Here is a 15,997-nt window from a genome sequence, read left to right on the forward strand (position 1 = left end):
GGGGCGTCTCCAAAATCACTGCAGATGGTGACTGCAGCCATGAAATTAAAAGACACTTGCTCCTTGAAAGAAAAGCTTTGACCAATCTAGACAGCATATTCAAAAGCAGACTACTTTGCTGACAAAGGTCTGTCAAACTGGTTTTTCCAGTATGGATGTGAGCATAAAGAAAGCTGAGCGCTGAAGAACTGATGCTTTTGAACTGTGTTGGAGAAGACTCTAGAGTCTTTTGGACTGCAAGGAGATCAAACCAGTCAATCCTAAAGGAAGTGAGTCCTGAATATTCATTGGAAGGACTGATGCTGAAGCTGACACTCCAGTACTTTGGCCACCAGATGCAAAGGACTGATTCATTGGAAAAGACCCTGATGCTGGTAAAGATTGAAGGCAGGAGGAGAAGGGGACAACAGAGGATGAGATGGTTGGATGGCATCACCGACTCAATGGACATGAGTTTGAGCAAGCTCTGGGAGAGATAGGGAAGGGAAGCCTAGCATGCTGCAGTCCATGGAGTCAGAAAGAGTTGGACATGACTGAGCAACTGAACTGAACTGACCATCACAGCAGGGTTCACTATCTTTCAATAGAACACTGTTAGATTGGACCATAAAAATTTGCTAGTTTTGTAGTTTAAAAACTTCCAAAATCAGCAGTTTCATATAATTCAAGGTACTTTGTTTTTCTCTAAGCTAGGTCAAGAGTTGGGGTTGACAGATTTATGGAAAGAAAAGGGGTCGGGAAACAAGGTAAAGCTCTTGTATGGTTCAGAAAATAAAAATGCCTAAGCAGAATGAGTGGGGTTTTCATTGGAAGGGTTGTGGCCATAACTTAGCCTTATCAGTCTACCAGATGAGGTTTCAGAACTGACCTTTTCATCTGTGATAGAGGTGGAAGAGAAGTTTGGTGGGGTCATGGAAATAGCTTAGATTTTTCTTTTCCTGAGAGGTTACCACACAGAAACAACGCCAGCATTAACATATCCTAAGTTACAAACGTAGGAAGTAAGCAGAGTTCTCAAGGTACCTCTGCTATTCCTCACTTAAATGAGAACAGAGTTATGAAAAACACTATATGTTGCTTATATATTCAAATTACTAACAAGTAGAACAAAAGAAAACTATGTAAAATTCTTTGACAACTGTTTATTGTCTCTAAACCACAGCACCATAATTATGTTAAGGGCACAAGGTCTCCCACTAACTTGCACATTAAAAAACCAGCAGCAACAAAAAAATTTATAATGTAAGGTATTTTGTTAACATAAAGCATTGTATCTTATACTGAAAACTCTGAAAAACATCCTAATGCTATATAATATGTATTCATTACAAACTATGAATTAGAACACACAATCCCTGAGATTATTAAAAGCCAAGAAATCCTAGACATTAACTACAGAGTTCTGGGCCTGTTAGGACTAGTACCAAGTCCCTGGATAATATAACCCTTACACAGGTCACTCTCAAAATACAAAGCACCAATGGTAACAGGGAACATGGGTGCTAAACAAGTTCTAATAGAAATAGTGTCCCCATGCAGTTCTGAATTTTCATAAATCTTTCTAGATGTTCTTATATTTCACTTTGTGAAGATTTTTAAAAAATACTAATTATTTTTATTATAAACTGTACAAAGTCCAATGTGTAACAAATGTAAAGATGCCAGTAGCTAACTGGAGATTAAAAAAAGAGTGAAAAACAGACATAAAGCCATTATGATAAGTCCACTATCAGACATTACTACATATTCCATCCTATAATCTCATAAATCAAAGCTTTTAACTCTCTGGATTCATATGTGACTGTATTCTTTCCAATATGCATTCTTTCTTCTTCCAGGGTTTCTTCAATAACTGCAGGTATGTCCCTCCCATAAAGTTCACAGTGTTCTAAAAACTGAACACATTCTTGAATGACACTGTCACGAAGCATGATGGTGTGTTTTGACATGTTTTCTAATAATGACAGGAAGCATCTTTTGGCATAATACCATGTATCAGTTCCTAGTTTTTTATTACAAGGTTCTAAGCTTTTGATAACCCGGGAAATACCAAAGTCATAATTCCCTTTGGCACAATAAAGCGTCCCTATCACCAGATTCACAATGCAGAGATGGTAGATTTTCTTATCTGGGTCATCATAGGAGAGCTGCTCTTCCTCCTTTCCAATCTTCCTCATCAACTCCTCAGCTTCTTCATTTTGACTTATCATAATATACGAAACACACAGGTTGGCCAGCACAATAGCACTGACATTCAGGATGTTGTCATAATGCTTCTTGACTATGGGCTCATAAAAACCTATGGCTTCTTTGTATTTGTTTTCCTGCATGAACAGAACATGAGCCACATTCAGCTTCCACACATGGTGGTCGTTACAGAATTCCACAGATTTGCGGAAGAGTTTTTCCACCATTGGGTAATTTTCAAGGTTCCAGTAGATTTTGGCCTGGGCCATCAACACAGGAATGTACTTCTCAAGGGTGTCCTCATATTCATTCACTGCCTTTTTGACAGCTTCATCATCTTTATTGTGTCTTGCTTCCTGCACTTGTATGGTGAGTTTCCGGAGCTGTTCAGTCAGCATCCCTGCTAGGCCATCAAGCTTAATGAAAGCCTCTTCAGGAGCTGTCTGGCAAGTGACCATGGCATCCAAGAAGTCATAGAGATAGGGTGTGAGGAATTCGTAAGTCAAATGGGCATTCTCTGCCAGGACGTCTGCTGCCAGGTCAAAATACTCATATTCACAATAGAGCAGCAACAGGTTGCCAAAGGTCTCTGGGGGAAAGGGGATCTGCTGGAGCAAAAACTGTAGTTTTTCAAACCCTTCTGTGGGCCTGGCATCCATGTTCATTAGTGCCTGATTGTGCAGGGTCACGGGGTCTAACTCCTCCTCTGCTCTTGGTGGCATGTCAGTGAGGGCCTCCTGGGCCGCCTCATAGTTTCTCAGTTGGTATTCTATGGCGGCCCTGAGGTTGAAGGCTTCCACCAGGGCAGTCTGGTGAAGGACTACGGTGTTGCCAACACTTCGAACATCAATGCCCACAGTGGTCATGCCCACACCCAGCTCTGGGTGCTGGCGGATGCCATGCTCAATAATGTCCGCGATATGCTTCAGAGCTAGGGCATAGTGCCGGCTGCTATAATAGGCCAAAGCCAGGTTGTAGGAAAGATCAGGCCGGTAGCCCGAAGCCTGCAGGGCCGCAGAGAACTTGGAACACGCGGCTTCATAATGTCCCTCCTTGTAGAGCAGACAACCCAGATTGACCTGGCCATCCAGCTCGTTCTCGCCCCCGCTGTCTTCTCCTCCTTCACTCAGTAGCTGCTCCACCAGGCTCCTGGCCCCGGGCAGGTCTGCCTCGCTGTACTTAATCGCGGCTTGGAGACGGAGGACCCGGTTGTGGTAGGCGGGGTTGTCCAGGAGGAGCAAGGACACGCGGGTGGCCTCTGGGTAAAGGCAGGCCTTGTACAGGGCCTGGGCCTGGTACAGGCGGTACTGCTCCAGCTCCGGGTGCAGCTGGCCCAGCTGCTCATAGCACTCGGCAGCCAGCGCGAACTCCTGTAGGCGGTAGTAGCAGTAGCCCAGCAGCGACAGCCCGGCGCGGCTTCTCGGGCTCCGCTGGAGCTCTCCGCCCAGCAGCTGCACGGCCTCGGCGTACCGGGCATCCCGGATGAGTCGGTAGACAACCGCGGTGAACTCCCCGTCGGGGATCTGCGAACCCCCCAGGCCCGCCATAACCGCCTCCGAGGTTGCTTACGCTCGTTACCAGGGCAACAAGACAACCGGAAACGGAAGGCTGCGAAAAAGGTTGGTGTTTTTAATGGGCTTTTTTGGGTGGGGAGGTGCTCCTAAAGTACTTTGCAGCGGAACGATCAACCTGAGATTGAAAAGAGTCACTAATGTGTGTATTCCAATTATTGGCCTGGTCCCTGAAGACTCCAGTGTGAGCGGCGTTAGACGCGAAAGGAAAGACCTTCTGGCCGTTCGAAGACGGAAACTCTACTTCCCGGCATGCACCGGTTCGCACCGCCAGGGGACGTAGCCGCGCTGCATGCTGGGAGGCGTAGTCCTCGGGGCGGACCCTGGGGTGAGGGGAGATGAGGTCGCGGTCACCTTCCGTTCTATGGTAAATGAGGATTGTTGACTGCCTGTTGTGTCTCTGGCGCGGAGGTGGAAAGTTTACGGTTCGAAGTCCCTTCCGTTTTTGAGCCTTTAGACACTGCAGTGTGTATACATAGTGGTGTTTCACGTTGTTTTCGTGAATGAAACGGGAATGGAAAAAAAGAAATGTCAGTTTGGTATTCTCCGCGAATTACAGTAGACTTTCTGTCTTTGGGCCGTCCCGTGGGCGCACTTTCTAAGAACAAAACAGTGCGGCGATCAATTCTTATTTTGTCGTTTCAGAGGTTGGTAGCAGGAAAGAGTGCTTGGAGTTTATGTGATACTTAGGTTCGACTTTAGTTTCAAGCGCCTGCGCTCCCTCTCCCACTACCCCTCCCGCTCCCCCCGTTTTTCCGTAACTACAAATATTACTGACTTCATATTCGCATTTAAACTTGGCCCTGAGGTCTGTCTTGACTCTCCAGATTTCACTACGAAGTGGAAAAACCTTGAAGAAATCTACGACCTCGTGTTTTCCAGGAAGGGTGGAGGCGAGGAGGAAGCACATTCCAAAGTTTTCCCTTTTCTGTGCACCGTTAGTCTTTGAACTTTGCAGCCTACTTAATCTGTGGCTGGGTTTTCTTTTGTTCCTTTGTTATGTATTTGGAATAGATGCCCTGGATTCTGTGTTACTACTTTAAGATCTGTTTGTGTGTAAATTCTTTGGAATTTAATAGTGCTCAGTATGGGGCTTCCCAAGTGGAGCTAATGGTGAAGAACTCAGCTGCCAATGCAGGCAACATAAGAGATGCAGGTTCAATCCCTGGGTTGGGAAGATCTCTTGGAGAAGGAAGTGGTAACCCACTCCAGTATTCTTGCCTGGAGAATCCCATGGACAGAGGCGCCTGGCACACTACAGTCCATAGGATCGCAATGAGTCGGACAGAACTGAAGCAACTGAGCACACACACATGTATCACATGAGGGCCCAGCTTTGAGGGAATATAGTGTCTTGCTTTCTCGGTTGTTATTTTTTCTATTAAAACAAACAAGCAACTTTAGCTGGTAGAATTTGAACTTCCTTCCCTGAGTTGCAGCTGTGAGCAGATGTTAAGGAGGTGATAAATGGGAGGTGGTGAATTTCCTAATCATCTATTATAGCTAAAAAGAGACTTCAGTATCAAGAAATTGACTTCATATTCTCATCCATTCTTCTCCCTTGCTGCAAAGTTTGCCAGAGTTGTGTTCTGCTGAAGCATGAAACTGGACAAGGAACTGTCCACTGCATAAATACCAAGTAAAAGACAAACTGCACTCCTTCCAGTGGGTTTGAGTGGGCCACCCATGATGCCCAGAGAAAGCAGCTGAGAAAGACTTTCTTTGGTCGTAACTCAGTAATCTGACTCCGAGGCTTCTTCCAACCCAATCTCTGCTGAAGTCCTAAGAGGTCCATGATTTGAGGGATGCTGTCCAGTGCTGCTCAGTAGTAAAGGAATAGGGTGCCTTCTCCTTCATGCCTGCGGGATTGATACTTAGCTCTTGGGGAAAAAAAATATCCAAAAGGCTCAGTCTTTTAAAATACTTATGTATGACCTGATACTTTGGATAAGATGCTATTATAAATCAAGGTAACGAGACAGAACATGGAAATCGGAAATTGTGTTTTGTATCTTTAGTCTTATCAATCCGATTTTCAGGGTTGTATTTGCATCATGAAAGCATTCACCTTCAAATGGCCTCTTGGGAATGGAACCAAAATAGAAGGCCTCTACTCTTCCCTAAATCTCTCCCCTCCCTACAGGCATCAGTTGAGGACCCCTCTTTGTGCTGCTTCCCCTGTCTGTGAGTGTGGCTGCTGAAGTGGGCCGGAGGGAAGCTGTTCTTCCTCCTTATTTCATGTGCTGCTGCTCCTGAGGCCTGGCTTGAAAAAAGCAGGACATTCGGCTTAGACAGATGGAGGGCAGGGTCATTTTCAAAATGAAATGAGTGCACAAATCACACTGTGAAATTGGCATGACCATGCCTGCTGCTGTGATAGACCGACTTTTATTTAGTCTATGACAGGCAGTTGGAGAATAGATTAGGGTTTTTTGGGGGGAGGGGCAGGGGATGGTGAAAGAAGGCCCTTTAATTAATGATAGAAATTCTGGAAAGCAATAAATGGGGTGGGATGTTATAAAATGTCATAAAGGATCATTTTCTTTCCAACAGAATCTTGGAAAGCTGAAGCATGTATCAAAAAGTTAGTGTATTGTACTATTTCTAGCAATAATATAGCATTTGGTGGTTGCAGTAAAAAGATTTAGTGCCTTGTTGAAAGGAATTAGATTTTAGGAAAATGGTGTTGGACTCAGGGTGGATTTTGCTGCATAAAGGGAGGCATATTTACCACACAGGAATTTCATTCAGGCAAAATGTATAGGAGCTAAAAGATGATGTTTGGTTCCTAACATGCTTATCTTTCTGCCTGTCAAAATTGAGATGATCAAATCCCATGTATATTCTATTTGGCATTTCTTTTAAAAAATAATTGGAAATGATTGTTTCTTAATTACCTTGTAAGAATAACCACATCTTTTGGGCAAATATTGTTCATCTATGAGTATTTCAAGCATAGCTGTGGTCAGACATCTTGAGAAAGGAAGACATTCAGCAAAATCATTTTCCAAGTGGTTATTTCTGTCTCCCATTTAGACCATTTTTATGCTGGGTGGAAGATGGAGAGGCTCGATTTCCTTGCTTCCTCTGGAGACCAGCTTGATTTTTTGGTCCTGTGTGTCCATTGATAACGATAGAACTGATCCTTCTTTCATCACCTCTTGCCTCTTACCCCTCCATCCCAAAAACAGGGAAGAAAAGAGTGGATTAGTGTCAAGTTTTTAATGAAGTTCACGGACCTTTAGGAGCATCTGTTCAATCTTTTAAGACTTTTGGAAAAGACTGTATGCTGAATCAGCACTTGAGAACATTTATGCTTAGATGGTGAGAAATTTAAGTTCATTGAGAGCTTTTAATCTTTTTTTTCCCCAATAGTTCTAGCTCTATTAATATTTTAGATGGTAATGTATTTCCTTGGTATATTTTGCTTTTGATCAAATGATTTCTATTTTGAGGTTTATGATGTTATTATCCAAACTAATTTATTAGGCAGAACACAATAACTTTATGGTTTATAAAAAGAAATTAGCAGAGAACACACAATTTTGTGTACTGCCATTGAAATATTCATTCCCTGCAGTTAGAGTGTGCTATGGGAAGCACTGGACATGGAACAACAGACTGGTTCCAAATAGGAAAAGGAGTATGTCAAGGCTGTATACTGTCACCCTGTTTATTTAACTTTTATGCAGAGTACATCATGAGAAACGCTGGGCTGGAAGAAGCACAAGCTGGAATCAAGATTGCCAGGAGAAATATCAGTAACCTCAGATATGCAGATGACACCACCCTTATGGCAGAAAGTGAAGAAGAACTAAAAAGCCTCTTGATGAAAGTGAAAGAGGAGAGTGAAAAAGTTGGCTTAAAGCTCAACATTCCAAAAACTAAGATCATGGCATCAGGTCCCATCACTTCATGGGAAATAGATGGGGAAACAGTGGAAACAGTGTCAGACTTTATTTTTTGGGGCTCCAAAATCGCTGCAGATGGTGACTGCAGCCATGAAATTAAAAGACACTTACTCCTTGGAAGGGAAGTTATGACCAACCTAGATAGCATATTCAAAAGCAGAGACATTACTTTGCCAACAAAGGTCCATCTAGTCAAGGCTGTGGTTTTTCCAGTGGTCATGTATGGATGTGAGAGTTGGACTGTGAAGAAGGCTGAGTGCTGAAGAATTGATGCTTTTGAACTGTGGTGTTGGAGAAGACTCTTGAGAGTCCCTTGGACTGCAAGGAGATCCAACCAGTCCATTCTGAAGGAGATCAGCCCTGGGATTTCTTTGGAGGGAATGATGCTGAAGCTGAAACTCCAGTACTTTGGCCACCTCATGCGAAGAGTTGACTCATTGGAAAAGACTCTGATGCTGGGAGGGATTGGGGGCAGGAGGAGAAGGGGACGACAGAGGATGAGATGGCTGGATGGCATCACCGACTCGATGGACGTGAGTCTCAGTGAACTCTGGGAGTTGGTGATGGACAGGGAGGCCTGGCGTGCTGCGATTCATGGGGTCGCAAAGAGTCAGACATGACTGAGCGACTGAACTGAACTGATGGAATGCACTGCTGGGGCTGCTACCTAAATTAGTTCATTTGAGCATTTTTTCACTGCTCTTAGTTCTAATAGGCAATGATTCATGGTATCATTTCTTTCTTCCAAGACTGGTACCCTTCATAGTCACATATATCCTGTCTATGCTTGTTTTCATTTCTGCAGTACAGCTATGAAAATAATAAATTGGATGGGAAAGGTCTTTGAATATATGGTTAAAAGATGATATTCCTAAAAGAAAAATACCATCAGCCTCTGAACACGTTTTCTGACATGCAAAGCCTCCAAAATGTTTTTCCATCAGAGAGCCATCCATGATGGTGTTGATAACCAGCTATCCTGTTGAAAAGTAGTATACTCCTTTTAAAGACTTTCTCTGTGGAGAGTTATGGAATACACATCCAGGGCCTGTGCTGGTGGACTAAGAGACCAACTCAGACGTCAAGCCTGTCCTTCAAGCTTCCTGCCTCCACATTCCTCACGTCCAAAGAATCAAGTTCTGACAATTCTGCCTCTGAAATATCTCAACTCTATACTTCTCTCCAATTTCTACTGCCATTACTCTGGTTTCTGCCACCACCATCTCTCTTCTAGATTTGCAACATTCCTATATGGCTTTCCCTCATGTCTTACTGGAACTCTTACAAAGATTTTAAGGCATTTTATCTCCCTTCTTATTTAAGAGTTTTCCTATGGGAACTTCATGAAGGCTTTAACTTTTGTCCTTCTCTGGCCTTGGCAAATGGAACCCTGGAGACTTTCCCTTCTATATGTAAAAGACTTATAATAACAAAAAGGCAAAGAAATAAACCCAAAATTGATTAAGACATGAAGATGTCCATAGATGACATAACATACTTGAAAGAGGCTAATTTAGTATAAAACCACCTGAAGTCCAATCACTGTTCTGCCATACCAACAATGTAGACATGGAAAAGGTTCTTAGCCTCACTGAATCATGGCTTCCTTATTGGTAAAAGAGACCAAAATCATTTTGTTCAAGATAATACAAAGTGTCTGGCCCATAGTGGGCTTCCCAGGCACTAGTGGTAAAGAACCCGCCTGCCAAAGCAGGAGACGTAAGAGACACAGATTTGATCCCTGGTTCAGGAAGATCCCCTGGAGGAGGGCATGGCAACTCACTCCAGTATTCTTGTTTGGAGAATCCCATGGACAGGGGAGTCTGGCAGGCTACAGTCTATAGGGTCGCAGAGTCGGACAAGACTGAAGCGAATTAGCACACACACACACTGGCCTGTAGTAAATACTTAATGCATTTTATTATTATTACATATATGGAGCTATTGACATTTCTTTGGAATCAGAGTATTTTTGGCTTAAACAAGTATGGGACAAATTTACTGAGTTAAACATCTGCCATCCAGGAGTAGATGTTCTCCTGATACTTCAGATGTTGTATTCCTGAGTTCTGATAAACTCCAGAATGTGAAGGGCTTTTTGTTATCTGGCATAAATTAAAGCACCAGATTAATTATATTTTGTTCACTCAACAAATTAACGAGTGCTTACTCTACCCAAGGCACTGCATGTTGTGGAGAGTCCAGAATCTTCAAGGAGCATACATACAGTCCAGGGGAGATACTACAAATACATTTTTTTTAAAAATCATAAGCCAGGCAGCATATGCAGTGCTTTAAGAATGATATAGGGCTACCCAGATGGTACTAGTGGTAACGAACCCGCCTGCCAATGCAGAATCTGCCCAACAGATGCAGAATCTGCCAAACAGATGTGGGTTCAATCCCTGGGTTGGGAAGATCCCCTGGAGGAGGGCATGGCAACCCACTCCAGGATTCTTGCCTGGAGAACCACATGGACAGGGGAGCTTGGCAGGCTACAATCCATAGGGTCACAAAGAGTTGGACACGACTGAAGTGACTTAGCATGCATGCATGCAAGAATGATATGACAGGGAGGTTCAGAGTTTATAATACCAATGAACCTCATTTGGCTGGAGCAGTGTTTTGCAACCCTATCAGATACCTTGCTCCTCCCTTTTATAGCAAATATTGTCCAAGGCCCTCTTTACTGTTTTGAAATGAAGTTTATATATAATATGTAACATCCTACATGCATAATTTATTTTCTCCCGTCTCATTTTTCATTCCTTATTTCTCTCAAATTGTAGGTGTATGAAATAACTAATCATAATCCTTGGTCATTGACACACTCTCCATTATTGGTCTGTGTATGGTCCTCTTCTAGTCTTCTGTTTGTTTAGCTAGGTATTTAAAATAATGTCATAATCACCATTGAAACCACCACCCACCAGAAAAGATAGGACTTTACTGTAACATCCATCTGACCCTGGAGATACAGATCCCTTCCTGCTATCTTTTTGTCTCCTTGTTTTAGGTAACCATTACCCTGAATTCCATATTGGTCATGTCTTGCTTCCTTTTTTATATAACTTCATTGAATCTGTATGAATTTCTTAAACATTCTCATTTTAATTGTTTCAGCCTTAAGAAAAAAGTTTACATAGCATGTTCTATTTTCAGTTAATATTGTAATTCTAACATCCATCCATATTGTTGCATGTGGCAGTGTGATTCAGTGGTTTCAGCTGCTCCACTGTATAACATCATATGAATATTCCATGATTTACTCAGTCTTCTGTCAATGGGCATTTCAGTTTTTCTAAATACAATAGTTATTATTTGGAAAGTGCTGCTGTGGACATTTTTGTATGCAGCTCTTGGCATGTATATCTAGGAGTTTTCCTGTATATAAATCTAGAAGTGGAATTATTGTGTCATTAGAGTACTGATATGTTTTAACTTTAGTAGGTAAAATCAACTGTTTTCCACAACAGTTGCTCTAACTTAATTTCCACTAGCAGTGTATATTAGGTTGGTATAAAAGTAATTGCTGTTTTGGACCAGAAATTTTAAATCATTACAACTAGGCTCAAATACATCTTTATTAATCAAAATAGGAGCCATCACAGTCAACATATTTTTGCCAAGAAAATAAGTTGATTCTCGTGGCATAGAATCCCATACTTCGGGATCCAGCGTTCTTGGAAAGTGTTTTCTGCCTCATGCTGGTTGCGGAAGTGTTTTCCCTGCAAAAGGTTGTTGGGATGTTTGAAGACATGGTAGTTTGTTGGCAAGAAATCAGGCAAATATGGAGGCTAAGGCAACACTTCCTAGGCCAATTTGTTCAACTTTTGAAGAGCTGGTTGTGCAGAGTGGGGTCGGGTATTGTCATGGAGAAGAATTGGGCGCTTTCTGTTGACCAGTGCCAGCTGCAGGCGTTGCAGTTTTTGCTGCATCTTATCAATTTGCCGAGCATACTTCTCAGCTGTAATGGTTTCACCTGGATTCAGAAAGTTGTAGTGGATCAGACCAGCAGCGGACCAACAAACAGTGACCATAACCTCTTTTGGTGCAAGTTTGATTTTGGAATGTGCTTTGGAACTTCTTCTTGGTCCAACTACTAAGCTGGTCATCTCTGGTTATTGTATAAAATCCACCTTTTTGTTGCATATCAGGGTCCGATTGAGAAATGGTTCGTCGTCATTGTGTAGAATAAGAGAAGTCAACATTTCAGAATGATGATTTTTTTCACGTTCAGTCAGCTCGTGAGGCATGAGTTTTTTCACCTTTCCTCTTTGCTTCAAATACCAATCAACCACAGAATGGTCGACGTTGAGTTCTTGGGCAACTTCTCGTGTAGTTATAGATGATGCTCTCGGTTGGTTGTTGTCAGCTTCCAATTGCTGGCTACTATATACTTCATCTGCAAGGCTCTCGTCTCCTTTGCAAAACTTCTTGAACCACTGCTGCACTGCGTGGTCATTAGCAGTTCCTGGGCCAAATGCGTTGTTGATGTTGCGAGTTGTGTCCACTGCTTTATGACCCATTTTGAACTCGAATAAGAAAATCGGTTGAATTTGCTTCTTGTCTAACATCATTTCTATAGTCTAAATAAATATAAAATAAACAGCGAGTAATAAATCATTGGCAGAAAAACATAAAGGGAGAAATGCACGTTAAAACGGTGTATAACATAACCACATTTATTTAAGAATGTATTCCAGTATCAAACTGCAAAGTTCAACAGTCAGTTCAGTTCAGTCACTCAGTTGTGTCCGAATCTTTGGGACCCCATAGACTGCAGCTCACCAGGCTTCCCTGTCACCAACTCCCAGAGCTTGCTCAAACTCATGTCCATTGAGTCAGTGATGCCATCTAGCCATCTCATCCTCTGTCATCCCCTTCTCTTGCCTTCAATCTTTCCCAGCATCAGGGTCTTTTCCAATGAGTCAGTTCTTCGCATCAGGTGGGCAAAGTATTGGAGTTTCAGCTTCAGCATCAGTCCTTCCAATGAATATTCAGGTCTGATTTCCTTTAGGATTGACTGGTTTGATCTCCTTGCAGTCCAAGAGAATCTCAAGAGTCTTCTCCAACACCACAGTTCAAAAGCATCAATTCTTCAGCGCATGTTAGTGTGTGTGTTTTTTTTAATTTGATATTTAGGAGTTCTTTATGTACTTTGATACTAATCCTTTATCAGTTATGTGAATTGCAAACATCTGGTGCTAGTTTGTAATGTTTTCACTTTCTTTAAAATAAAGTGAAAGTGAAGTCGCTCAGTTGTGTCCTACTCTTCGCGACCACCTGGACTGCAGCCTACCAGGCTCCTCCGTTCGTGGGATTTTCAAGGCAAGAGTACTGGAGTGGGTTGCCATTGCCTTCTCTGTCATTACTCCCAGACATAACCAATTAGATCATATCTTCTTATTTTCAATAAGCAGTCAGCACTTCTCAAATAATGTAGAACATAGATTTCCAGGTATTTATCTCTGTATGTTATTTATCCAAATAGATTTACATTGGAATTGAGCACTTTAGAAATGTATTAATAACAAATATATTAAACACTCATAATTGGAAAGTACTTAAGTTTAATGTAGTCAAATTTATTCCTTTTCCTTTTATAGCCAGTGCTTTTTATGTTTTGTTTAAAAAGATTTTTCCCTACTCTATGGCTAAATTATATTCACACATATATTTTTAAAGTTTTGTTTCTGCACTTAAATGTTTAATCCATCTGGAGTTGATTTTTGTATATGATGTGAGAAAGAAATTCAGTTTGGTTCTTTTCCCGAATGGATAACCCTGTTTTCTCAGTTCCATTTATTGAAGTCTCTCAGTCCACGTCAATTTGGCATGCTTCCTGTATAATAGACAAAGTTCTATAGGCCTGTTTCTGGGCTCTTTATTCTTTTCCACTGTCAGTTTATCAAGTTTTCAACCAACATAACATGGTCTTAATTTCCGTAGCTTCATTAAAAATCTATAGGTGGTTGGGGAAACACCCCTCTGTACTTCCCTTTTTCAGAAGTGAAGTGTCATGATTCTTCTTGGTCTTTTATTTTTCCTTCCATACTTAATTTTTAAAAATCAACATAATATCCCTACTGTAATATAAAGAGGAAATAGATGAAAAATGGTTTACAGTAAAATAGCATGTAGTGTAATATATATAAGTGCTTAATCACACTAACACCAGAAGGGCATCCCCACAAATATTTGAAGTGCCGCCTTAGAGTAGTGCAGCACCCACTGAGAACTGACAGGCTGGAGAGGTGGGGTGATCCTGTGCACAAGCCTTAAAGATTCAGTAGGATTCAAGCTAGCAGATCTGAGAGAGAGGTAGAATTGCAGTGCGAAAGTGAAAAGAAAAAACCTCACCTGGTATATTTGTAGAAAATTCATCCTGCTGAAACCTGGTGTAAGTTGGAAAGATTTCTCTGAATGGGTTTGTATGTTTAGGACACGTGACACAGGCCATGATTACTGAGTACCTCTATCACAACCACTTGGCTGGGATAGGCCAACACACAGCTGACCTATCTACTTTCCTTTGAACAAATCATCTAGAGTCTAAATTAAGTTCTGAGAATGCAAACCAATAAACCACAGCAGTAAATCCAGCTTTAATAAAAATGAAAGAGGTTTCCTGCATTTTACTTGAAGCCGTAACTTTATTAAGTACATTTACCTTGTATTTTATTAAGCACATTTGTAATAACCTTTTTCTTTAATTGGAAAGTATTTCCTATTGTTTCATCCTATTGCACTGAGGATGGCTTGGATCTTTTGGAAATTTGAACATTTTAAGAGCACAGTTGTTATTGCCTGATAAAATCAGGTAGTAGGAGAGTGGACAGGGCCCTGCTTGACTATATGGTAACTAAGCTGGCCTAGTTTTGTTAGGTAAGGGTCCCTGGGTTACGTTTCATTCTGTTTACCGTATAGGGAAGGAGCTGAGGGGGGAACTATTCACTTGTCTTTATAGTAATTAGTTTCGCTATACCTTTAAGGGTTTGAATAGTAATTGCCTTTAGAGATAGAATAGCCAGTGGGGGTTTTTTTGACAGTTAATAAGACAGTGGTGTTAGGACCTCCTTGAAGTTTTCATGGTTAATGTTGATGTTGAGAGTGAATACTCACATCATGTGTTTCATAGTCTGAAAAACCATGTAACTTATACAAATTTGTGAAGGACTTTGAGCCTGACTCTAAACACAGCACTTCTGAAAATGCGCAATATTATTTGATTGAGATGTTCACTGTATCCAAGCCATACTCTTCTATGACATTTTAAATGTTTTTTACTTCTGACAGAGTCCAGAATTCTCCTACTCTAGGTCTTCCAACTTCCTCAAATACAACTCAGGGCATCTAGTATAAGGAGAAGTATATTTGGGACATAAAAAGTAATTTGTTTATCTGAAATTCAGATTTAATTGGGCATTCCTTATTTTATCTGGAGACCCTTCTTCACCCCAGATTTTTGTACTCAGATTTTTCACTTCCCCTGAATTCTTGGTTTCTCTTGTATATTACTCCTTGTTGCATATCCCCTCTTTAGGTTTATGTGGTTTAGTCGCTAAGTGGTGTCCAACTCTTGCAACCCCATGGACCATAGCCTGCCAGGCTCCTCCAGAATTCATGGGATTCTCCAGGCAAGAATACTGGAGTGGGTTGCCATTTACTTCTCAACCTGGGTTGAGACCCAACCTGGGTTGAGACCCAACCTGGGTCTCCTGCATTGCAGGCAGATTCTTTACCAACTGAGCTACGAGGGAAGCCTTTAGGTTATTGTCTTATACAAATATGGAATATGCTCATTTTCCTTACTCTCTCCCAGATTCCATTCCCAGCAGGTACTGAGTAGGAGAAACACTGAAGAGGGGGATATACGTGAGGATAACTGTGTTAAAGAGAAGCTGTAAAACTCTGTCTCTTATCCTAGATACAATGTATAGGTGTGCATGGAAAAGAAATTGAGTTTGTTTGGGTGCCTGTATGTATGGCGTGGGCTTGTCTGGTGGCTCAGTGGTAAAGGCTGCCTGCCAATACAGGAAACACGGGTTTGATTCCAGGGTTGGGAAGATCCCCTGGAGAAGGAAATGGCAACCCACTCTAGTATTCTTGCCTGGGAAATCCCATGGACAGAAAGGCCTGGTGGGCTACACTCCGGGGGGAGGGTGGTGCAAAGAGTTGGATAAGACTTAGAGATTAAACAACAATATGTGCAACATATTTTGCTATTTTGAACTAATTTAGATGATCTTCATTTATTAATAATGATCATTATTTTTAAACCTATAGCTTTTTTCACTGAGCACATTTAATCCTGCTTGTAATATG

General features: G+C 41.7%; 1 protein-coding gene and 1 pseudogene across 2 annotated transcripts; both read right to left on the minus strand.

Annotated features, from left to right (window-relative positions):
* Window positions 1-1,127: 1,127 nt before the first annotated feature.
* On the minus strand, window positions 1,128-5,087 carry LOC147378628 (intraflagellar transport protein 70B). The gene has a single exon (XM_086360012.1). The coding sequence runs from the start codon at window positions 3,732-3,734 to the stop codon at window positions 1,740-1,742; it is 1,995 nt and encodes a 664-aa protein (XP_086216138.1). The 5' UTR covers window positions 3,735-5,087; the 3' UTR covers window positions 1,128-1,739.
* Window positions 5,088-9,450: 4,363 nt separating this feature from the next.
* LOC147378629 (histone-lysine N-methyltransferase SETMAR pseudogene) lies at window positions 9,451-13,908 on the minus strand (annotated as a pseudogene). The gene has a single exon (XR_015148270.1). The product of XR_015148270.1 is annotated as a histone-lysine N-methyltransferase SETMAR pseudogene (transcript).
* Window positions 13,909-15,997: the final 2,089 nt, after the last annotated feature.

This window comes from Bos grunniens, chromosome 2 (assembly GCF_055505025.1).
Source record: "Bos grunniens cultivar Pamir isolate PY7600 chromosome 2, Bosgru_T2T1.0, whole genome shotgun sequence".
Classification (NCBI taxonomy): domain Eukaryota; kingdom Metazoa; phylum Chordata; class Mammalia; order Artiodactyla; family Bovidae; genus Bos; species Bos grunniens.

Coding starts and splice junctions, on each gene's coding strand:
- LOC147378628 (XM_086360012.1), bottom strand. CDS start 3,734: ATGGCGGGCCTGGGGGGTTCGCAGATCCCCGACGGGGAGTTCACCGCG.